Source organism: Pseudopipra pipra, chromosome 16 (assembly GCF_036250125.1).
Source record: "Pseudopipra pipra isolate bDixPip1 chromosome 16, bDixPip1.hap1, whole genome shotgun sequence".
NCBI classification, from domain to species: Eukaryota; Metazoa; Chordata; class Aves; order Passeriformes; family Pipridae; genus Pseudopipra; species Pseudopipra pipra.
The window spans coordinates 333,072-357,823 of NC_087564.1; the positions used below are offsets into that span (position 1 = coordinate 333,072).

General features: G+C 45.2%; 2 protein-coding genes across 9 annotated transcripts in view; one reads left to right on the forward strand and one right to left on the reverse strand.

Annotated features, from left to right (window-relative positions):
* CRAMP1 (cramped chromatin regulator homolog 1) overlaps positions 1–11,437 on the reverse strand; it is a 49,942-nt gene extending 38,505 nt beyond the window's left edge. For 2 of the 4 annotated variants that reach the window (XM_064672395.1, XM_064672396.1), the window contains exons 1-2: positions 9,436–9,600; positions 8,632–8,981 (exon numbers count right to left, since the gene is read on the reverse strand). In XM_064672395.1, coding sequence (XP_064528465.1) covers positions 8,632–8,981; positions 9,436–9,476 — 391 coding nt within the window. In that variant the 5' untranslated portion in view covers positions 9,477–9,600. Of the gene's footprint in view, positions 1–8,631; positions 8,982–9,435; positions 9,601–11,124 lie in introns of those variants that run through there. The other 2 variants (XM_064672397.1, XM_064672394.1) reach the window with 2 other exon arrangements.
* A 1,334-nt stretch (positions 11,438–12,771) lies between these two features.
* IFT140 (intraflagellar transport 140) overlaps positions 12,772–24,752 on the forward strand; it is a 78,927-nt gene continuing 66,946 nt past the window's right edge. For 2 of the 5 annotated variants that reach the window (XM_064672401.1, XM_064672405.1), the window contains exons 1-4: positions 15,931–16,137; positions 21,251–21,426; positions 22,828–23,049; positions 24,450–24,571. In XM_064672401.1, coding sequence (XP_064528471.1) covers positions 21,280–21,426; positions 22,828–23,049; positions 24,450–24,571 — 491 coding nt within the window. In that variant the 5' untranslated portion in view covers positions 15,931–16,137; positions 21,251–21,279. Of the gene's footprint in view, positions 12,791–15,743; positions 15,843–15,930; positions 16,138–21,250; positions 21,427–22,827; positions 23,050–24,449; positions 24,572–24,752 lie in introns of those variants that run through there. The other 3 variants (XM_064672403.1, XM_064672406.1, XM_064672402.1) reach the window with 3 other exon arrangements.

Genomic DNA, 24,752 nt, shown 5'->3' on the forward strand with positions numbered 1-24,752 from the left:
TTATCTTCAATTTTATTAAGAAGTATTTAGTTAAGATTTGACTGTCCCTATCAGTGCAGGCATGTACTTAATAAAACAGAAGTCGTTTAACACTAACATTCATTGCTCATTATAAAGAATGCCCATTACACTTTCCATTCTCTAGTTACTGCCCTTTATGTTTTATATTTTATCTCATGATACATTGGCTTGCCTTGGTTTATTTGCTTATACACCCAGCTTGCACAATACAACAGTCCCAACCAGTTCCCCAACTTTTATACATATCGGCACAATTCTCTCTTTCATATTTAGACTTAAAAAGTTATCTTTTCGAATTCAATTACACAAAGCAGATTTTTTACTGACAAAGCCAATGTTTTATACACATATATATCTTGCTCAAGAACCCAGATATCCCAGTTTGATAATCCTAATATTATTTTAAAAAAGAGTATCAGAAGAATCAGCTGTGACAGGCTCAGTGTGCTTTAGAGATTTGGAAGACTTGTACGTAAATCCTAACAATTCAGTTGCAATTTGAAAGTAATTCCTTTGGGTGACAAAATAATATTTCTCCAAATCCTAAAGAAGCTGGTTTATTTCAGTAACAGAGAATATTTTAAATCAAACCTGGAAGAGAGTAAGGTGTGCAAAAGTACATTTTTCTCCTGCATACAGTAACTATTTACTTGATATAAAATATGATATTGTGACCATTTTGAGGTTAACGTTTCTTTTCTTTTTAGGGATGACTATTTGACTCTTTTGAAGAAAATTATTGTAACTACAGGGAAGCATGTAAGACAAGACATGAAAAACCATTAGATATCTAGAAGAAAATGCACTTAAAACAAATTCTCAAGTAAACAGCTTCTCTACTTTCTAAAGTCTTCATCAGCCACTAATAAAATAAGTGAAAGTTAAACCATTTAATTCTGGCAATGAGGAGGTAAATCCTTTAAAAAAAGGAAACCACAAGAAAAAAACTGAGCACTTTAACAGATGGCTGAAAAGAAAACCAACACAGACACAGAACTGATACTTCTTTATTCTGCAAATGTGAGATTGGAACATCACAACTTGCATGGTAGAAAATACACATCTTTGGTCAAGAAGAAGGAATTCAAACACGTCAGTCCCCAAACTCAATCTCCCATTTCCTGTTGATACCAGCTCCCAACACAAAAGATGTCCTTTATCAGAAGTCAGTTACAAGATTCTAGTGTCACTGGATCACCACTCTGATCATAGCCCTCTAACTCCTGAGAAATCCTTCAGGAGAAAAATTAATGCAGGATATGGGGGGTTCATTTGTTTGTTGGGTGGTTGGTTTTTGTTTGGGGTTTTTGTGTTGTTTGGGGGGTTTCTTTAATACTTACTCAAGTAAGTAAAATCCTAAGTCTGCCTAAAGATCAGATCTTATCAATGATTTTCTGAAGACTGTTCAGTGCATTTGGTACATATGAAGTTTTCACTATTAAAAAGCATAAGAAGCTGAAGTATCTATCAGTGACGGCTTCCTGGTCTTATTTAAAGTTCAGTACATTTCCACTTACATTTTAGGTGTAGATAAAAGATGGACTGAGGAGTTCTGTTGAGGACATGCTGATACTGATACTGATTTAACAGGACACGTAGCTCGTAATTTACCTGTTGTTCCTTTATGTACATTGACTATTCTACAAAACAAACTGTAGTGCTGAGAAGCTTACCAGAATCTTTTTTGCTTTAAATACAAATAAATTACCATCCAGGCAATTGTTCAGAGTATTGTATATGAAGATCTAAAAATTTGAATATCCTGTCACTTCTACAGAGATCTTATGTGCCAATTAATTATTCCAGGAACAAAGGGGTTTGCTCTATTACCCCTCTGCATAAACCTTCTTACTTCTGTGCATGGTAATATTTATGATTGGGTTGTCCCAATCCATCCTGGAGTACACTGGATCTTGGTATGGCAATGGAATGCACCATATTCTAAAACATGGTATTAGAAACCAACTCAGGATAAAAGGCAAAAGCAAAAATAACCATACATCATCAAATTACTCTCCATAAATTCATTATTTCAATCTTGCTGTATGAGATTCTTTTTAGAGGACAGCTAACGAGCTTTCATCCCCTCACTAATAACTGATGATTCTATGATTAATTCCCAACAATAGACAATTTAAAACTTCAGCAACACATTAAAACAAGAAGGTCCCCTAAGGCCAACCATACCATTACTGCTGCAGAACGCTGGGGAGAAGGAGGGGGCTCACTCCAACAACCTGCTCGGGTGCTTGTTCTAAGTAAAATTATTTATCAAAAAAGGAGAACATGCAGAAGAGACAAAGACAAGCTGGACTTTCCCCCCCTGTCTACTCATCCTGCATCACCCAGCCACTGGCCTGGACATCCACACCATGACAGCCATGACAACTCCTTCCCTTTGCTCCAGGTGCATCAGAGCACCAGCATCGGCGTACAAGGTTCAAGGCAGACATTTGGATGTGTAAGTTCTCAGCATCTTCCCTCAGCTTTCAACCCACAGTTTGCAAAGATATCATGTTTTTGTAGTTGGTATTTGAACTGTAACCCCCAACAAAATCAGAGATCAGAACACCCATGTTTCAGAGAAATACTGATTCCTTTTATCCAGCCTTCTCACCCATTTATATGCCCCATTATTAGAACTTCATTTATCTATGACTGGTATAACATCATCTCAAAATACATTCCTGTGGAAAAAGCTGCCTCTGTAGCTCTAAGCAAAATGTAAACACTTGCAAAAATTTATATAAAGGGATTCAAAGACTGCAGTTTACGAGTCTGATATAAAAATGACAATGGAACATGCAGGTATCAAATAACTGAAACACAAGTTCTTCCTTCCAGGCTCTATGTAGCATCTCAAGTGTTTGCTTTTCAGTCTTCCATGCCGGCTCTTACAGGCCTGCTAATTCATATCTTCTGTGACAGATTCCACACACAGAAGCTGGAATCCCCAGAGTTAATCCCCTCTACAGCCATCTATCCCAACACATAGGCTGGTTCTCTCACTGGTGTTCCACGGGCTTAGCTCATGACATCTCAACTTCCTCAGGAGTCACCAGTCACTGTAGGTGGAACATCCATCAAGGAATGCCTTTGTAAAGGAGACAATGTGTTCAAACTCTTGCAGACCACAGCCCAAAGGCTGAGTGTTAGGACAAACTCACTCCCCAAAAGTACAGGACACTTGCAACATGCCAGGAACTTTTCTTCAGAAAACTCTTTCTTCTTCTCTCTTGGGTTCTACAGGAGCCAACAGCAAGGCTAAATTACACAAGATCACCTTCAAACAGGGTTTCAGTGAAGATTGCCATTAAGGAGGCCACACCAGAAAACAGCTTTGAGTGTGTATTTTATTGTCAAAAACCTGCATTAGAGCTTAGCAGTCTTATGGTACGACATTCTGGTATGAGAATACATTCAAAACATTCTCCTATGGTACGAGATACATTCAAAACAAAAAATCCAATGCCACCAGAGCTGGGTGAGGTGCTGTGATCTGCCCTTTTCAGGAGCTTCGAATGCATTCTGCTGTTCTCATGACATAGTATTCCTCCTTGAGCATTCGCTTCTCAATTTTAATGAAAAAGACATCAAAGACAAACATACAAACTCTTTTTCTGATCGCTGGTAAATGAGCCCCTTGTCTAGCCATTACAGATATTACATTGGGTACTGCAGTGAAGAACAGAAAGTGCGTGCTGTAGGAATTTAAGTGAAGCCCCTAGAAGGACAGCCCAAGAGAGCTGCAGGCTAGCACCAATCTGCTTTTGTCTCCAGCAATTGTAGCTAAGAAGAAAAAGCAGATGACAGAGGGAGAGAGACAGACACATTCCCCGCAAGTCAAAACTTCATTTTCAGTGCTAGTTTCTACCCTGTATGGCTCTACAGTGCACAGCATGAAGTCCTGAGAAGGGCAGGTCTAGGACAGCTTATACCTTATGGCATGGCTACGGCATAGTGTTCCAAAGTTTGAAACAGAGAATCACAGAATATTCTGAGTTGGAAGGGACCTACAACGACCATTGAGTCCAACTCTTAAGAGAGCGGCCCACACCAAGATTGCACCTGAGACCTTGGTGTTACTGGCACCTTGCTCTCATCGGCTGAGCTCATCTCAGGGTCAACGGGTGCCTGTCCTACAGGGATAAACGTAGCCTACCTTCCTCTAACTCCTACCAGTTGCAAAATTAGCACAACCAAGAGATAGCTGAATGTGTTTAAAACATACCCAGTGTCAGTTATCAACAGGAGCCTCCTAACAAAACTATACTGATGGTTTGCCTCTGCCCGGACAGGATATGTTCAATATACAATGTATGAAAGGCAGCACTATCTAAGCTAACCAAGCAGAGCTATAAAAAATAAACAGGGTTTATTATACATTTGCTTACTCCTCCACCTCCAGTGAATCATTATTCTCTTGCTCTTCCATTAGAAAACACCCGTAAAGCCCAGCATGAAGTTCCATCCAAACCTCGCGGCTGTGCAGCCCTGCAGGCAGGTACCTGTCAGAGTTCAGTACCTGTTGCACAGGGCACAGGAGAAAACCCTCCTCTTATGCTGTGGGCTGAGATACTGCACAGTCCTGGTCCTGAGCCACTTCCAAAGGGAGGAAGGCAGAACTGGGGTAACTGGGAGGGCAAAGAATGAATGAAAGCATGTCAGGGTAGGATGGAAAGAGAGGTACGGAGCGCAAATGAGATGGACAGAATTCAGGAAAATGTTAGAACAAGGGACTGTACCAATAGTCCTTGAACAGTGATTCATGTCCTAGAGAAATAAAGCTGGAGGAATGACATCTCAAATGAAGGCTACAACATATGAACTTGGGAAGATACAATAAAACACAATGTAAGTACACACATCAGGTGTTTTGGTACATACATCCTCTCCACAGGAAAAGGCAGTAGTTGATTTAACCACATGCTACTGGGACATGCAACTGTGATGTGCTGAAACTGGACTGCTTCCGACCACGTTCTATACCATCCCAAAAAATGGAATGTTTTAATTCAACTAGTGCTTTCAGCTGAATAATTCTTTTTTCAAGAAAGAGTTGCTTATTATTGCAAATACTTTTGCAAAGACTTTTTTGAGCCATTCTACACATTTTAGGAATAAATCCAGAGCAACAGCATGAAACACATCTTCAAGCTTCAGCTCATCACCATTAGCTACTCCTCCTGACTTCATCCTGCACTCAGAAAATGGATGAAAGCATGGAAATGGGAATACTCTACTCTAGTTCAAGCTACATCCACAGCACACGATGGTCATGTATTCCCACACTGGCTTTTACCAAAGTGGCCACAACCTACACACGTGTATTCCATCTGTTCTGGCTTTACGGACAAAAGCACACCTTAACACCTGTGCTCAGCAACCATGTGGCATGGATGGAAGAAGCGGACTCCAAGCAATCCCTCTTTATCAGCAACCTTAACTTGTTCTGCATCTTCTCCCTCAATGAACCTCCTTGCATTGGAACTCTCAAACTGTCTCCACTCCACTAGTCCTTCAAGTTTCTCCTACGGTTTCATGCAAGTCACTTGAAGACTCACTTCATACTTCAAAAGGCATACACCAGTTGAGGTGTAGACTGTGAACTTGAAAATAAAATAAAAAGATGACCAACAGTTGAAAATAGTATCATAACCATTCCGAAAAAAAATAAAAGGCAGATATTTAGATATTTGTGCAGGAAATTTGATAAACCTTCCCGCAATTCTAAATGGATTGGCTGTTGAAGTCAAATAGTTTTCAAACTTTATTTTACTGTACCGCTTTCTATGTAATTTTTGCCCTAAACTCAAAAGTGCACCTCAGTAAACAAAAAGCAAGAGACGGGATCCAAAGGTGCAATTAAAGAGTATGTCAGGACAATCTGACGATTAGCAACATGTTTATATACACTACTAGGCAGAATTTGAGAATTATTAAGAGCAGTTTTCCCTGAACCACAGTAAGATAAAACTGAAAGTCAGCAGCTGCTGAGTGGGCAAACTCTTGCTACAGTTTACTGTCAAGTTTATCAATAATTTGTCTGCTCCAGTTAAGGGCCCTAAAAGCACAAATGCCAAAAGTAAAAAGAAATTTGCAACACATAGAAAAAACCACTACTTTCAAAACTCTTTTGAAGATATGATGAGGACAAGCAACTACCATTTGAAAGAAATTAAGCACACTGATTACACTCTTTAAAAACTACCAAGTGAGAGCGTTTTTAGTCTAGAATGCACAGGTTCTAGAAGTTGAATCACTTCAATAAAATTTTAAGTGTCATTATTGAATGACTACAACAAAAACAAGTTTCTGGTTTCTCTGGACCAAGTGTAAGTGTGGTCTGATCACTCCTGCTGGCCAGTGCCAGAGTTACTTGTGCAGCCACCACCTTGATTGTGACATAATGGAAAAGCTTCCAGAGCTGATCCAAAGCACATGCGTTCCAGCTTTTTATCATTTTTATACTTACAGAGAAAGGAGAAAGATGGTGGGACAGCGAATGAAAAGATTTTAAGTCTAATCTTTCTTAGCAATCTCCACCCTATCCTAAATCCTGCCCTATCCCAAGCTGGCTCTGTGACACTTCACTCAGAATAGAGGGCACTATGAATTCTGATCACAAGGCATTCCACTGCGGAGAATTCAGACAAGCCTGGAAAACCTCTCATTATGCATCTCTGAACATAAAGAACTCAAATTAGAGAGGATCCTGCTCCATGACTTTGTTCTCCAATATCTGACGGTTATCATCTCAACCATATCAGAGAAATCAATCTATCTGACACATTCACACCAAACCTGGCCAGGCAGAGCTGTGGCTGGTCTAACAATTCCAGAAGTGAAAAGCGCAAATCCACCACCAACTGTCACTCCTGATGATTTAAGAAGTTCCCCCAAAGCTCACAACGTAGCCAGGTACAGCAATTACAAGCGCTATCTGTGACGGATTACTGAAATAATATTTTCTGTTCTGTATGTAGCTTTATTAGGGTGGTTTTGGAGTCTGAATTGCAAAAATGAAGGAAATCTCCTTTTCTATTTTATTGATACACCTAGTTAAAAATTGTTCTGCTGCTCTAAAACTAGAAATGAACGTTCACGTACAAGTACACAAACATGAATAAACACTTACACAAAGACCCATGTATTTGTTCACACGTGTATACGCTTCCAAAGCAATGGAATAATTTCAAGTGGATATATTCAACTTGTCAATTATGGACCAGATGCATTTCAAAGAAACACCTCCTTGTATCTAATACTATTTACGACCCTGGAAATAATTATCTGAAGCTAAACACTCCTGGGTATTCCATCTGTTTATTTGGTTTCATGCAACTAGGAAAAAAATTACATAGGCCTTTCTGTTCTGTCCTCCAACACCATGTAGAGAGTTTTCACTTAACATTCAAGACATTAAAGAGGACTTACCACGGTATTCAAAAATACTTTAGTCAATTATATAAACTGTCAAGCAACGGAGTTCAAGAATTTTTTTGTGATATGACAATAACCAAAATATCCCAATTTGCACTGATTTATTACTGCAACACAAAACTATCATAACTGTAATGCTTACTTAATGCCCAGCATGTGCACAACCCTGTGACGGAACAGAGTGAGATAACCTCCAGGACACAGTTATGCTCCATGGAGCTATACTCCAATTTAGCAGACAAGAGTAAACTTCATTATTTCAGATACTGAAGAAATCTTTGAGTGCTGTTTTTCTCAAAAATTAATGGAAAATAACACTTGAGTACTTTTGCATAAGGTATCCAAAATTAGGCTCAAGTACAGCTCAACTGCAGCGCTGAGATGTCATCCAGTCACTGCTGAGCACACTATAGCACCAAGATATTCAAATATCCCTGCTGCCTTCCAGCTACTCAAGTTATAAACAGCTCTGAAAAAAATCAAATTCTTGTCTCCAATGCTTAAGGGAAAAAGCAGGTGTGTGTATGTCTGCACCTACAGACATTCAGATGTATACAAAACAATCTTAATATAAACTCAAATTACATTGAAATTCCCGAACTGTTCTGAAACAGAAACATGGGACTCTCCAAACCTTAGAAACAAATACGGCAATATATGTATTTCACAGCTATTTCCAAAATAGTTATGTGGATCATAGAAATAACTGGGGTAAATTACCAATGTCCCATGGGTTGTTTTTTTTTACCCTTTGCTAAGTAGCACCTAGTGAATATTTTGTTATTATCTAAGAACAGAATTCAGAGTGCAGCCACCTGATTACACAGCTATCTAGAGTCTCATTTCCTAATCAAAATACAGGCATTTCCTCAAACTTGAGAGAGATGAAAAGCAGAAATCAAAGATTTGCTTCAATAATGGAGAATTCTTCCTTCCCCACAAACACATCCAGACTCCCCATTTCTGGAAGTGCAGAGAGAGCAGTGGGCAGCAGAGAAGCTGAAGCCTTGGGACACAAAGAAGATTTCAGCTACTGTGAGAAATAAGCCCCAAAACACCTTCCCAAAACCAAACAAAAGATGGCATCCACAGAAGAAGAATGACAATCCATAGCCCCACAGGTGCCTCCCCTCCTTGCCACCCCCCTTGCCTGCATGTTTTTTGTACCTTTGCCTTTTCCAGCAGTGCTGCTGCCAACCGAGGAGGATGCCTGGGAATCCTTCTTCAGCCTCTTGCTCTGAGGTCTGACGCTGGACCTGAGAAAATGATGCTGGTCCTGGCTGTGCGAGGGCTGGAGGGAGGCCGGGGCCGGCGACAAGCTGGGGTTCGGTGGGGGGCTGCTGGTAGTGTTGTTGTTAATGATCTTCTCTTCTTTCTTTGTGCTGCTGCTGCCTGGAGCTGCCTCTCCTCCTCCTCCTGCCCCTTCTTCTTCCAGGGACTCCTCATCTCCTCCTGCTCTCTTGCCCAGCTTTTTCACCCCTTCCTCCCCGCTGCTCTCTCCCAGTTTCACTGTCATCCTGCGGGGGAGCAGAGAGAGAAAAGAAGGGGGCACACAGTCAGGCCGGGGAGCCCCCCGGGGAGGCAGAGAAACCCCTGGGCTGAGAGGGGAGAAGTTTAGCTGCAGAAATTCCTCTCAACATGGCCGCCGTTGTTTGTTACTAAATCCCCTTTCGTTTGCTGTCCCGACCCAACAACCTGTGCCGAAGGCGGGAGAGGGAAAGCCCCGCCACAACCCTCCCCAGACCGGCCCAAACGACAGCCGGGCCCCCCCGGCAGCCCCCCGGCCCCGTCCTGAAAGGCTCTGGGCCGCCTTCGGCCGAGAAATCCGCCCGGCCCAACTCGGGTGTGCGGCAGCGCTCGGCCGGTGCCCGGGGAGCGGCAGCGCCGGCCCGGCAAAGCCGAGCGGGGCAGCGCCGCTGCCCCATCGCACCCCCCGGGGCGGACCCGGGGCTCGCTGCCCTCTCTCCTCACCGCGGAGCCGCTGCCCGGCCCGCTGCGGGGGGGGGATCCATGCTCCTGGATGCGGCGGCGGCTTCTCCTCCTCTGTGTGTGTGTGTGTGTGTGTGTGTGTGTGTGTGTGTGTGTGTGTGTGTGTGTGTGTGCGTGTGTGTGTGTGTGTGTGAGTGTGTCTGGGACTGGGACCGGCCGAGGCTCCCGCTCCCCTCCGCTCCGCTCCCCTCCACCCCCACCCCGCACCTCCCCGCGCTCCTTCCCGCCGGGCAGCGCCGGCCCCGTGGGCTGTCAGCGGGACCGGCTCCCCGGGCCGGCACCCCCGGCCGCCGCCCGCGCGGGGGGATAATTAATGACACCCCATTCATTAATTCCCCTCCCCCCCCAGTTTGGAGGGCAACAAACTCCGGAGGCACCTGTGGCGGCCTGTGCGCCCTTGCCTCGCCCAGACCTCGCCCGAGCAGGGCAGCTCTGAACGCTCGTGTGCCAGGGGAGCATCCCTGGGCTCCTCCAAGGCATCTCTCAAGTTCCACCCTGAACCCGACGCTCAGGCCAGCTGCTAGGATGACCGCTCGCTGTGCTGGCTTCACAAATCCTCTCAATTCTGAAGTTGTTTTTTTTCAAATACTTGGAACAAAGCGTGAGATATGCACGCAAGCTAAAGGCATTAAACCACATTATCTGTTAAAACCCAACAACTGTTTGGGTTTTCCTTGAAGAGTGTAGAAATATTACTGACACCATACCTAAAAGAAGTCATCCTCCAAGAAAGAACCACTTACAGCGCCCAGCAAGGAGCAGCAGTTGGGGTGCAGCTGCCTTGTCACCATGGCAGGAGCCACCATCCAACCTCCATCAAGGGAAAGATAAAAACCAATAGGAGAAGAAAATTCTGAATATCGCAAACATTGGAATGACTACGGGTTAGGCTGACATCAGGATAAGGAGGTTCAAAAGAAAGAAGATGCATCAACCTGATATGGCCTACAAACTTGTGAGGTTACTCTTTATGGGTTGTATTCCTACTTTTAAAATGATACCTTTCCCTCTAATTTTCAGCTAAACCACTGAACTTACCGATCCAGAATTTTGTTGGGCAAGGTTCCTCTCTTCGCAAACGCTCAATAAACTGATCTGAACTGTGGATCTAAACTCATATTGAAACTTGGTTATTTATTCACCTGACAGGTCCCTAGTTACTGACTGATTCTCCATACACCAAAAGCTGCAGTGTTTCCCGTTATTTTGAGGACAGAATTCTTACAGTTCTGACAGCCTGTGCTCAAAAACTTCATGTAAGCAAGGCTTAAATAATTCCAAGCCTGGCTTTATTGCTGCAAATTAAACAATACACCCACAGGCATCCCCCAGAGATTAGCTGGGGGACACCAAAGACACACTCCTTGGGGATGCTTCCTTATCAGAGTAGCAAATCCCACTTCCCAACTGCTGGCTCCTTCTAGCGTTCTGCCTGAGCCCTCCGGCAGCGCCCTAAGCCCAGTGTCCCCGTCTCAGCCGCTTTCTCCTTTCGTTTTCACCATGTTCCTCTTGCTCCCGAAGAGAAAACCTCCTCAGCCTCGCTGCTCCGGTGCTCCACACCTCTCGGCCGTCCCTCCGCTCCCTCCCACGGGAGCCGCAGAGCCGCGTCCCCCTAGCGCCGCCGCGCCCTAGGAGAGCGGCGCCGGGCCGGTCCCCCCGCGCCGGCCTCACCTGCCGCATCAACGCCGCCGCGCAGCCTCCGTACTCTGGCTCCGCCGCCGGCTCCCTCAGCCCCAGGCACCCCCGGGCTGCGCCCAGACCCGCCAGCTCGGGAGGCGGCCGGCGCCGAGCCCAGCGGCCCTCCCAGCTTTGCTGGCGGCCGTGGGGCCGACCTCTCTCCACGGGCTGCTCCCGCCCCGCAGCTCCACCGTCTGCCCACGGGCGCGGCTCCCGTCCGTGCCGGGCTGGCTCCGTCCGTGCGGGCGCGGCCGCGCTGGGCTCGGGCCGGGCCAGAGCCGCGGCGGTTCCGCTTCCTGCTCGCCCAGCCCTGGCCGAGGGGCAGGGCCGTGGCGCGCGGGCCCCGCGGAGCGCCCCGATCGCCGCGTCCTATTGGCCCGCTCCGGGCGGGAGCGAGGCCGGGGGGCGGGGCTGTGGCGCCAGCGCCAGCCAAACAGAGCGCGGCGCGGGGCGCGTGACGACAGCGCCGGGAGAAGGAAGAGGCGGGGAAGGCAGGGGGGCGGGGCGAGGCGCGTGAATCGGGTGCTGATTGGCTAAAGGGAAAACCAATCGAGCGCCCCACAGCCGAGCCCTCCGGATTCGATTGGTCAGCGAGCGAGTGATTTGCATACGGCGGGGTATTTATTGCGGCCGGGGGAAGAAGTGCTCTCGCGCACCGGGTTCGGTGTTGCTCTGTTGTCTTTATGCCTTTGCCCCCGACTCGGCGCTGCCCTCCTTCTTCTCCTCCACGCCCTGCCGGCCCGCCCGCCCCCCTCTCTCTGCGCTGCTCGGTGCGCTACCCCTCCTTTTTTTTTTTTTTTTTTTTAAACTTTGTGTCTCTCGTAGCAGGAAAGGATGCCTTAGCTTTCTCTTCTGAGGAAAGTCTTTGTAAGCTGAAACTTAGAAATCAAAGTCATAGCTATTTGAACCTCGTGATGGTATCTAAATTCTGGAAGACTGGGCTCCCATGGAGAGTTTTTCAACTGTGATGGTGAACTAAACTTGAACACGCCTTGGGCTCTGCATCATAAACTGTAAATATGCTGTAAAACTTCTCTGGGAGTAACTAAGTGTACTGCTATAAATAGAATTATTTTTTTTTTAAGTCAGTGCTTTGTATTTAAATCTACTTTTTTTTGGTTTTGTTATAATCTGGCACAAGATTATATGGTTTATTTTTGCTCCTTGGCTTGACCACAACCAAATTCAACAATATAGTCAGGATATATTCAACAGTATAGTCAGGAAGCGATGGGTTTTGCATCTCTAGTGCCATGTATTTCCATGATGCTTTTGCAGAGAGACATGGAGTTACGTTCAGCTCCGGAGTTGAAAGTTTCTATTCTCTCTGCATGTAAATAACTTTCCATGCTTGAATAGCCCCATTGCCTCTGGTGGACTGTTAAGGTGTGAAATTGCTCATGTGTGTAAATGTCTGTGAAAGAAAGGCTGACTGAAAAGGAGTTGGACAAGAGCTGAGAGGCAGGGGGTAGGGTGAGACGTCAAAAGACACTTGAACTTCCATTTGTTCTTTTTTGATCACAGGCCCTCCCCACTATTCTACTTTGACAGACCTGCGCAGCTACAAAATGCAAATAGTCTTCCGGTGTTTGTTGCCATGGTTTTCTAGGCAAAACAAGAACATTAACTAGGATTCGTCTCATAGCCTGTGTATTTTAAGGTATGAATAACACATTGCATGTTTATTAGAAATAGAGCAAGCAAGGCAGAACTGTCCAGCAGAAAGAAAAAAGTTAATACTTTATGTTGAGATGCTTTTAATTTTGCATCTAATTTGCATGATAATCACCAATTATAACATGGAAATACTTTTCTAAAGATCTTAGATGTAAAAGCTACCAGTAAAGTGGATGTTGTTCTGTATTTTCCTTTTAGGTAACTTAGAAACTACTACATTTCATTTATAATTAATTTGTTCTTAAAAGGCTCCTAAATTGTTTATTCTGGCAAAAGATCTGAAATGATCTTTGTGTTGCTAAAGCAGTTCTTTCCCATGCAAGTAAGAAGATTTCAATGGAAGCACAGGCTGCTATTGTTAATCCCTTATTGCTTACAGAATAGGAAGCACCTAGTCATGCAACTTTACTTTTTTCTCAGTCTGTGAGGTCAAGCCCTTAGAGGAGGGGAGGAAATGCACTGTGTGCAGCTGCACTGCTGCAGCCTGTCCTGGGATTTTAGGGACTAGCAACTGTTAGGCATCTTTTAGAGTAGCAGGGCATTGGAACTATATGATCTTTAAGGTCCCTTCCAACCCAAACCGTTCTGAGATTATATGATTCTTTGAGTGCAGTACTCAGGAGGGAAGATGTTAGGATCCTAGGATGCCATGTTCATTTGTCTGTTTAGGATAGAAGCAGAGCTTCTCTGTTGATTATTGAAGGGCAGGAAAATTTAAAAGCCTGCATAAGTAGGGATATGTAGTTGAGTTATTGGGCAAAATTTTGTGTAACAGTGAACCAGCCAATTCTGACAGCTCTAAAGTGGTCACTTGAGCAGAGACAGTCAGTGGGCTATTTAGATTATTTTTATTACAGCCCAGAAAGGGATGATAAGCTAAATGATTGTTTGATGCTCCAGCTGGCTGTGTATTTCTGACTTGATTGTACCATGTAGTTGCAATAGTTTCCTTATTAGCCTGGTTGTCTGAGAAAACAAGGCATCTGCACATGGTCTGCCCAAATCCTCAACTTCCAGTCTGGTATCTCAAAGCTTTTCAATCCTAAACATCCACTGGTCAGATTATGTGACCAATACATCTGTTCTAGAACAAGCAGCTGTCACAAGTATTGAGGCCATGTTGCTGAGAACACAGCTGCGTTGGGCAGGGCACGTCTCCAGGGTGAAGGACCAACCACTGCCTCCCAAAGGTCCTGCTTTATGGTGAACTTGCCACTGGCTGCCGCAAAAGAGGAGCCCCGAAAAAAAGATACAAGGACTCCCTGAAACAACATCTCAGCCTTGGCCATATTGATCACCATAACTGGTCTACTCTGGCCTCCAATCGGGAGGCCTGGAGACACAGCATCTATAACGCTGCTGATGCTTTTGAGAAAGCACACAGGATCACCCCTGAGGAGAAAACACAACGCAGAAAGAATCGTGCCTTGCAGAACATACCATCTAAGGAGTCTTTCTGCTGTGCCTTTTGCAACTGGACATGCCTGTCTCGTATTGGCCTTTTCAGCCACCAACGCGCTTGCAACAAACGTGGGTAGAGTCCTTCCCAAATCTTCGTTCACGAAGCCCAGCCATGATCTCAAAGCTTCTGTGGGCACCGTGAGAACAGTCAGATGGGTAGAGGCAAGAGATGAATTGCTGACTCTGCTTCAGGAGTGGCACCTGAGTGAGCTGAGGGGGCTATTGCATGTCCAAGGATCCACCCTGAAGAGATGCCATAAATGACTGTGTCAGAGCTGCACAGAAGATAAAAAGCTCCAGGAAACAGGATTTTGTCAGTTCTGCTGCTCTGGTTATGGGTCTTCCTGGCTTATAGTAAGGTCTAAAGTCAGTATTTTCCCTCTCTACCTGAAGCCTGCCCATAGTTCTGAAAGAAACACTGTGTTTCAGTGCAGTGTGCCTCCCACCCAGTACTTTTTCCTACTTGCTAACAAGTTGGGGTGCCTTTTTTTTTTTTTTCCCAGCAGAGTCCCAATAATTGCTGCATATTTGTAAAAGGAAACTGTATCTGATAAACACCACATAAATTACATGTTACACGTGGCCAGCCAACCTCAGAGCACGCAGGAGCTGCTGGTCACAGGTGTACCAGGTGTGGCTGCTTTTCATCTGCACAGAAGTGTTGAGACTTCAGAGGAATTAGAAGTGACTTTAGACTGGACAGTGCTGTGGGGATTGGGTCTTGAATTGCCTCTTCTGAAGGTGTTGGGTAAACCTGGCTGTTAGGGTTGGCTGCAGGCCCAGTGTGGGCGAGGGCTGGGCTGTACCTGACCTGGGCCGTACCTGGGGTGCTGAGGAGCATCTAAGGGAGAGTAACAAAGATGGGAAAGGGTCTTGATTTGAAGCCATGTGAGGACACTGAGGACACTTGGTGTGTTCAGATGGAGAAGAAGAGACTGAGGGGAGACCTCACTGCAGTTCCAACTTCCTGAGGAGGGGCAGGCCCTGAGCTCTGCTCTGGGGGGACCGGGGACAGGACCCCGGGAATGGCTGGAGCTGTGTCAGGGCAGGGTCAGGTTGGATCTCAGGCAAAGGTTCTTCCCCCAGAGGGTGTTTGGGCACTGACCAGGCTCCCCAGGGCAGTGGGCACAGCCCCAAGGCTGCCAGAGCTCCAGGAGGGTTTGGCTGATCCTCTGGGGCACATCCTGGGGATGGTCCTGTGCAGGGCTGAGGGTTGGACTCGATGTGGGTCCCTTCCAACTCTGCATCTTCTGTGAGGAGGTGCAGGGTGGTGTGAGGGCAGGGGCAGGAGGGCTTTGTGGGGTGTCTTCACTTAGATGTTACTAGAAAAACCCGGTCAATAACTTAAAAAGTTACCGAACCCCTTTCCCCCCCCCCAAAAAAAAAAAAAATCTCTGAAAGAGCTGCCGAACTCCGGGAGGGCCGCTCGGGGCCGCCGCGGGCCCCGCCCCGCTCGGCACTTTCCGCCTCTCTCCGTGAGTCTTCGGCCTCTCCCGCCGCTCCTCGGCCTCGCTCGGCAGTTTCCGCGCGTTGTCGGGGTAACGCGGAGCATCGCGGGGCGGCCGCGGCCTGTGGTGAGAGCGGGCGGGGGGCGCGGCTGGGCCGGGCCCGGCCCCGCCCGCGGCCGCGGTTCGGTCGCAATCGATGGGAGGTGCGGGGTGGGAGGGTCCGCCCACGGGTGCGAACGTGGCGGCGGGACACGCTTGTTTGGCCGTGTTTGCCCGCTCGGGCCCAGGGGTGCGCGGGGCCCGCTCTGGGCCGGCGAAGGGTGGCCACGGCCCGGCCGAGGGACCCCCGCGGGGCCCGGCCCAGCAGCGCGGGCCCGGCCCGCAGCTCCATGCCCTCTTGGCTGAGGCAGGACTCAAACAGGTTTTTACTCTGTCTGTTTTACTACTTAGAGGAGACTGTATTTATTTAGTCACTAACCATCTTTTTGTAGCACAGCACAGTTTTGTGTTGTTTCTTTTTTTCTGGGGCTGACTGTTTTGAACAATTTCAGGTTTAAAAGCCAACGTTTCTTATAGGTAGAGGTTTTAGGAAAAGCTTCTGCTTTTGCTTTGGTAGCTGTCGAGTCTTGTCAGGGCACTGTTGAGGCAACGCGGGCAGAAACCTCATTTCACGGTATGCCTGGAGGTGGGGGCTGGTGGCTGTAGCAGCTCCAAACCCAGTCGTGATAAGCCTCCCTTAAATGCTACCTGTGCTGATAATATTGTGACAGCATAAAAGCAGTTTTTAAGGAATTGTCCCCAAAGACAGAATAGCTTTTTTGTTTTCCTGAACGTTGATGACTGTCTTGTGATGTATGTGCAGGTGTCCTGGCTCACCACTGTCATTTGCAGCAATAGGAGTCTCGAGGTTCCCTACCTAAGGCCCAGAAAATTCAAACCTAGCAAATCAAAGCTATTTGTTTTGTAATTTAAATACTCTGTCAAATTGTAATTGATGAATTGAGAGGTTTTTCTGGGGGGAAATTGCCTCATATCGGAAGATAATCTTCCCCTACTCATAAAATTACAGACTCTTTGGGAAGTCTGGGTGGGTGGGTGCAGACAGACATGACCCCTTGCTCATGCTCTGAGATGATGGACAGTTATCAGTCTGCATTGGTCCCTGTACTGGTGATGTTTGACTTGTGAGCTGACAAATGCTGAAATAAGGCTGGACTTCCCCAAAAGATCTGATATCGTGAGCACAAGGCCAAGTTAGTGTTGGTGTATGATGTCTGGAGTAGACCTGGCTTGTGTCTGGCCTGTTAGGGACAGAGAATTGCCTTCAATCTCTCTTTCCTCTGGGAGCAGTCATTAATGTTCTGTCTAATGTTGATCTCTGTGAACGTCATGAAGCTCAACAAGGCCAAGTGCAAAGTCCTGCCCCTGGGTTTGAGCACATGTGTTTTGGACTCAGTTCTTAATCTGGTTATTGATTTGCCATAACTCCCAAATGTCCTGAGAAGGACTTGGGGGTGTTGGTGGGTGAGAGGCTGGACATGCCTTGTCTGTGTGTGCTGGGATGCAGAAACCCTCCATGTCCTGCACTGATCCCACAGCGTGGGCAGCAGGGGAGGGGGGGATCCTGCCCTCTGCCCCCTGAGGTGAGACCCCACCTGCAGAGCTGCTTCCAGATATGGGGAGCTCCTCTGGAGCAAGACCAGAGGGGGCCACGGAGATGCTCTGAGGGCTGGAGCTCCTCTGCTCTGGAGCCAGGCTGGGACAGCTGGGGGTGTTCACCTGGAGAAGAGAAGGCTCCAGGAGCACATCACTGTGGCCTTCCAGTATCCTGAGGAATCAGTGCTGGTAGCTTGGGGTGCAACTGCAGTGCCAGCTACAGGCTCAGCTCTGGGTGGCCAGAGAACCAGGCAAGAAGCTGTGAACTGCCAACCCTTTACATAACAAAGGTCACAGGGACCTGTGGCCCAGCCAGGTGAGAGGCACTCAGAGACACAACAGGAGCCAACAACCCCCAGACTTTCTCACTCTTAGAGTATAAAGCCCAGGGGTTCCTTTGTATGGGATCCCTCCTCAGAGGCACCAGTTTGGGTTTTTATTTTGTTGTTGCACCAAGATTAAATTATTTTAAGGATCAGGACGTCTGAGACTGCTCTGGGAAACCTGGGGTGGAGCTGTTAAGGAAACTCTGAGTGTGTGTGGGGTGAGCAGCTGTACAGGGGCCTTGATCCCAGCTCAGGTGACTGACAGGGGAGCTCCTGGATGGGTTGTACAGGGAAGTTTCCTTAACAAGTATTTAAAGGAGACTTATAGGAAAAATGGAGAGAGACTTCTTACCAGGGCCTGTACTGACAGGACGAAGGGATAATGGTTTGAAACGAGCACATGGTAGGTTTAGTCTGAAGAAAAGTTTTGTGATGAGAGTGGTGAGTCCTTGGCACAGGTTGCCCAGAGAAGCTGTGGCTGCCCCATCTCTGGAAGTGTTCAAGGTCAGGTTGGATGGGGCTTGGAGCAACCTGGGCTAGCGGAAGGTGTCCCTGCCCATGGCAGGGGGTGGAACAAGATGACCTTTAAAGGTCCCTTCCAACCCAAACCATTCTGTGATTCCATGAGCTCTTACTGATTTCATAAATTGCCTGTGGCTTGTTTCAGAACGGTCTCTCAGGTGCATCTGATCTGATTACTGAGACCAGGTGTCAGGGCTTGGTCATGTTCTATTCCAAGCCACAAAGTGGTTAACTTTTTCAGAAATAATTTTTTTTTAAACCTTGAAAAAAATAGACTGTACAGGGCCAGAATCGTTTGTAGAGGCAGTGCTGCTTGGTTTTCTTTTTTTTTCCTTGAAGACTTTTGAAGAGGCATCTCAAAGCTACAGTGTAAATACATGAGCTAGAAGCAACAGTAAATACATGAATAATGAATTCCCAAGATTAGAGAGAGCAAATGGATGTTGGTTTAGTTATTCTTACACCACTGTGTAACCCACTTATGTAAGCAAATTATTTATTTGTGTATAGCAGTCTGCCACACAATTCTATATAGTTTTTGTGATGGTAGAAAGTATTTTATATCAGGGATTGTCTGTAACTTACATGACAATATCACTGAATCTTGTTTTAGTAAGTGCCAATCTGCCTTTTTAAATATACACAGTATTGATGAAAAATTGTTCTTGCTGTCTATTAATGCTAGAAGGGATGGTTATATTAGTGAGCTGATCAAGAGATGCAGTTTGGAAGACTGACAAACTTAATCTCTTCCATTACTGAAGGGGACTGAAATACCTGAAAAATAATAAGTAATATTTAGGACTACGGATGCAAGGAACACTTAAAAGCAGAAAATGGTGGCTGTTGAGTAGACGTTACAGCTGTATAGTTTCTTTGATAAAACCATTATTTCATACCAAATGGTGTTTTGTTTTCCTTTAGGCATCTCACATTTTTATTTTAATCTAAAGTGGAATTCTTTATTCATTCAAATTTTTAGCCCAGATAAAGCTTATATGCAAATATGGACTAAATTCTCCCCCTGTTAGAAGAAAATGAAGCAGATAAAATAAGGACTAAAGTGGTAGTATGGATACAGAACTCTGGAACAGAACTGGAGATATGAGAAAACTTAAAATATATGAAATAAAGATGAAAAACACACAAAATTTTATTTGAATTTGGGGGGGGGGGTTAGCATGACAATAAAACTAGACCCACTGGGTGCCACTTTGGGAATACTGAGGATTTTGAAAGAGTGTGAAGATAAAGGAGGATGGATCTTGTTGAAAGATGAAATCGCTTGTCTGCAGGCTGACTGTTCCTCTGTCTGGTAGTTCATGCTGTTCCTTGTAGTGTCAGAGGCAAGATACAGAACTGCCAACTTACTGAGCAGTTGCCCACCTTTCTAACCTAAGTGACCAGCAAATTAGTTACTTTAGGCACTGACAGAAGGTTTGAAGAGAAGAAGCCTTAAAAGAAGAGTCTGTTCATGTCTGTTTTACATCCTGGTAACCTCAGCCAGTCTCACTGCTGAGCATGTGTGTGCCTGCAGGTTCTGAACTCACTGTTTAGCTGCACAGAAGAAAAGGTCTCTTCCCCTTAAGTGTCACAGGACTATTTTAAACCTTTCATGGTTTGTTTGGTTGTAGTTTTGGGGGATTTTTTGTTTTGGTTTGGTTTTCACCAGGTCTTGGCAGGGTCCTGCACCTGGGGAGGAATAACCCCATGCCCCAGCCCGGGCTGGGGGCTGCCCTGCTGGGCAGCAGCTCAGTGGAGAAGGCCTGGGGGTTCCAGTGGACACCAGCTGTCCCTGACCAGCCCTGGGACCAGGGTGGGGGACCCTGGGGTGTGTGAGGAAGGGCATTTCCAGCAGGTCAGGGAGGGGATCCTGCCCCTCTGCTCAGCCCTGGTGAGGCCTCACCTGGAGTGCTGTGTCCAGTTCTGGGCTGAGGGAGCTGGGGCTGTTCAGCCTCCAGAGGAGACACTGAGAGGGGACCTCATCCCTGTCTGTCACTGTCTGCAGGGAGAGGGCAGAGGATGGACCAGGCTCTGCTGGGGGGGGCCAGCAACGGGACAAGAGGAATGGGCAGAAACTGGAACACAGGAAGTTTCATCTGAAAATTAAGAACTTCTTCACTGTGCAATGATTGAGCACTGAACAGGCTGCCCAGAGACAATGTGGAGTCTCCTTCACTGGAGATATTCCATAACCCTCTTGACACAATCTTATGCCATGTGCTCTGGGAAGACCCTGCTGGAACAGGGACGTGGGACCAGATGACCCACTCTGTGGTCCCTTCCAACCTGAACTGTTCACTGACTCTGTGATTATTTGCTGGTAAATCAAGGTGTTTTGGTCCAGCTGTTTTTCTTTTGAATCCGAGCCAATAAGATCCCACAGCACAAATCCCAAAGGCCGTCTCTGTACATAAAGTATTACATATTAGTGACTTTCTCCATTTCTGACTCACAGCTCTGAAAAGAGTTTTGTTCTTGGTTTTTTTTCTGTGGAACATCAGCACTTACTGAGTATTTTCATTCAAATCTTGGTAATAGTTCCAATGTAGCAGTTAAACTAATCCTGTATGATTTCAAAAGTTCAGGCTTCAAAGTGGTGACAACTTTTAAAACTTAATTTGAAACCCAGAAGTGAGACTTTACAACATAAAGTAGCTCAGTCTGTACCTTAATTAACATCTTTGGACATGAAGCGCTGAAAATATCTTTCTGGTAAGTTCTGTGTTATTTCAGAGTCCTTTGAAATGGGCCAGCACAAGCCACTGGTACAGTGCACTGGTGTGCACTGTAAATCTACAGACTACAAGGCTCTGTGTTTCTCCATGTTTTTTAAAAAAATACCGCTGTGAACTTTCTCATGTCTGTGCAGTGTGTGTTAACAGGATGATACTGTAGTTTTATTTTCCCACATTTTTCAAGCATACTCATTATATACAGTACGTAAGATAAATATAATATGGCATATATAGTGTGTATGTATTATCTGTGTAAGCATACCTGCTAGAGATGTTTGCTTTCCTTGTACAGGTTTGCAGTCTGTAGCAGCTCCTGTTGTTATGGCTGTGTACGTGGATCGTCGGACAGACGCTCCTGATTCCGTTGCCTCCCCTTCCCACATTGCTTGGCACCCACTTCACCCACTCCTGGCAGTCGCTTCCATCAGCACAGCAGCTGGGGGCTGTGTGGATATCTACCTGGAACAGGTGAATAATCAGCAACTTTGCTTTTGGTTTTGATATGGAGTCACAGAATCACAGACTGATTTGGATTGGAAAGGACCTTAAAGCCCACCCAGTTCTAGCACTTGCCGTGGCCAGGGACACCCAAGCTCCAAGCCCCATCCAACTTGGCCTTGAACACTTCCAGGGCAGCCACAGCTTCTTTGGGCAACCTCTCATAGTTTAAAAAACTTCACATTTTTTATCTCTATATTTGCAGCCTTACCTTATGCTCTGTAAATCCCTCTCTCTGGATTTGAATTACTATCCATGTCCTGTGCTATCTAGGACATGACAGATTCATCAGCTACTCATTGTATGTGTTTTTAAAACGATCTTCATAAATTAAATTGATCTTTTGATTGAAATTTGATCTTTACAGCTTTTAAATCTTGTTTGTGATGACTACTGATTTGCTTTTTACTTCTCATAGTATGAGAATTTCAGGCTTATAAGTAAAATGAACACATGCTGTTGCTTCTTTTTAACTATTAAGTGAATAGCACATACAAAGAAATGGAAATTAAACAAATCATTCCACCACCTTGAGAGTGAACTGATTTGCTAGACTCAACTTGTTCCATTTGAGTAGGTTGTTTCCTAGTACAGTTTCTGTCTGTAGACAGATATTTCCTTTGCATACTCTAAACTTTACATGAGAGGGCTTTGGTTTGCATAATTTTTAGGAAAAAAGCTTGCTATTTAGGGAAATAGCACTACAAGTTATATAGCAGCAGTCTTACTGGAAATGTGTAAGTCTGTTAATAGGAGTAGTCTATAAAATGTGTACTTTTCAAAGGGTATTATGAAAAATTGTTATCCTAGTTTTATAAATGAAAAAATAAATACATAGAGAGGTTAAATGAATCACCTGAAATGTTCTTGCAAACATGCCCAAAGGAGGATCTGCCTTTAAGAGCTATTGGAGCATTAGATTATTCTAATAATCTAATAATAATAGTGATGTGCTTTATTCTTTTTCAACACTTGGGGGATTTTTTTCCCTTGAAATGTGCTCAAAGCCTTGTTGTCCTTCATACAGGAGTGGAAGCTTGATATTGACTGGGAGCTGCTCCTGTGTGCTGGGAGGGAAGAACAACTTGGAAAAGCAGAGCCAGGCTTTCCCTCACTCAACACTGCTGAATTGTCATTAGCAATTTCCAAATGGATGTACTGCGTGTTGTAGCACATTTTCATTTTAGCACATAAAATAGCTGTAACGAGAATTTGTGTAGCCACTTGATATCTCTGGCAGGTAGCTCTCCTACATGCCAGTCCTTTATCACAGGAAAATATCTTGCTGACTGGACAGTGAATCTGAAGGTTTGGCTGCATCCATGTGCTGAGTTTCCATCGAGCTGAGCTCGCACTGATTTCGGTTCACAGGGAGAACATGTGTCTGATTCACATGTGGAGAGAAGCTTTCAGGTCACATTGCTTGCCTGGCACCCTTCTAGACCCATCCTGGCAGCAGGATGGGAGATGGGAGAAGTTGTGGTGCTGAACAAACAAGAAAAGGAGCAGCACATTGTACCCCCAGATCACAGCACCAAAATCACAGTCCTGAGCTGGAGCACGAGTGGTACCTGCCTCGTGTCTGGGGATGAGGTGAGTGGCTGAAATGCCAGTTGTGTGTCTGTTGTGGAACACAGTGTTGGAAGCTCTGTGATGGGGAGGGATCATGGAATGGATTGTTAGGGGAAGGGAGAGTTTTGTGGGAGAGAAATTTCTTTTCTTTAGGTACAAATTAAAACTCTTTGAGAATAAAATCAAATCTTAGGGGTTTAACTTTTTCTACAGTACTTATTGCTGTTCTACCAATTTCTCTTTAAATAACTAACCTCAGTAAGTGTTGGAGTGTCCTGTGCAGGGCCAGGAGCTGGACTCAACGATCCTTGTGGGTCCCTTCCAACTCAAGATATTCTATGATTCTACAATTCTATCTTCACTGAGATTTCTGTCATCATAAATCCTGAAATGCGAGAAAATTATTTGAAAATAACATCAGAAAGTTGGAATAGGATGCTGTGAAAATCAGAAGCTCTTAATTTATGTTTTAAGTAACAAATAACATGGATGACTTTAAGGTTTTTATCACACAAAGAATCCTAAAGACCTAAGTGCCTTCTTATGATGAAAACCTATTTGTAAGGCAAATAACTTTCATAACAAGGAACTAAAGCTTTAGATTGTTAAGAGTGATTTGGAAAATACAGGATAGAATGTGAAAACATCTATTTGGAAGGGACCCAGATAGATAATGAGGTTGATGTCCTTTGTCCTTTTCAAATACCATTTGAAAACAGACCAGTTCTACATCCTTTCCAGTGAAGAGGTAGTGAGCTTTTTTTTTTTTTTCATTTCCAATCTTATGTGTTTCAAACTCAGAATTGAGTTTGCAACTAGTTTAGTTTATCTGGATATAGGCTGGGATATCTAGAATGAGATGGAAGGAAGCTCAGCAGCTTTAGAAAGCTGCTGGCTTTTCCTCCATTCCTATAAATGGTGCAGGTGGTTTTAATTGGGATTCTTGGAATTTGGTGATATTTAAAGCTGAGGGAAGAGTGAGAGGAGGAGCCAGCAAGGTCATAGGATCCTGTGATTTTCAGAGGTAACCAGCAAACATTGTATGAACTGCAAGTGGCCTTGTGGGACAAGAGTACAGCAGTGTCACAGATGCACAGCTGAGTGACCTTGTTTAAGCTGCAAGAGACAGCATTGCACTTAATAAACAGTTTTGGATGGTATAAATACTGCCATCTTACTATTGAAAAGAAGTTAGAACTTTTAATCTTAAGAAAATAGAAGGAAATAATATAATGTTAAAGATAACTTTGATTCCCTGTGGCTTAGTTTTAAGTGGGAGTGATTATGTGTCAACTAAATGAAAGGAAAGGTTTTGTTCTGTCAATAAAATGTTTATTTTATTTTTATGTGTAGTGAGTAGCTGAAGTCTGGATTCTCATCTGTGTGCAAAGTGGAATGAATTAACTGTTGTCTTTTTCCAGCATGGTGTCCTGTTTCTGTGGAAGGTGGACCACCGAGGCAGAGTGCAGGGCCCTGCCCTGTTGAAGCAGGAGTATGGGAAATGCCTGGGGCACTGTGTCTTTCGGCCACCCCCTCCTGGCGAGTGAGTATTGGCCCTGGCAAAGCTCTGCTAGACCAGGTCTTTGTCTTGTTCCACAGAAAGTCCTACTCACAGATGAACTATTTTTAAATATATGAAAAAAGGTTCTTCTCCTAACTGCCTTTTATTTCCAAGCTCTTCTCCCACTCTGGCAGCTGTCTCTGGCAACAGGACTTCCTCCTCT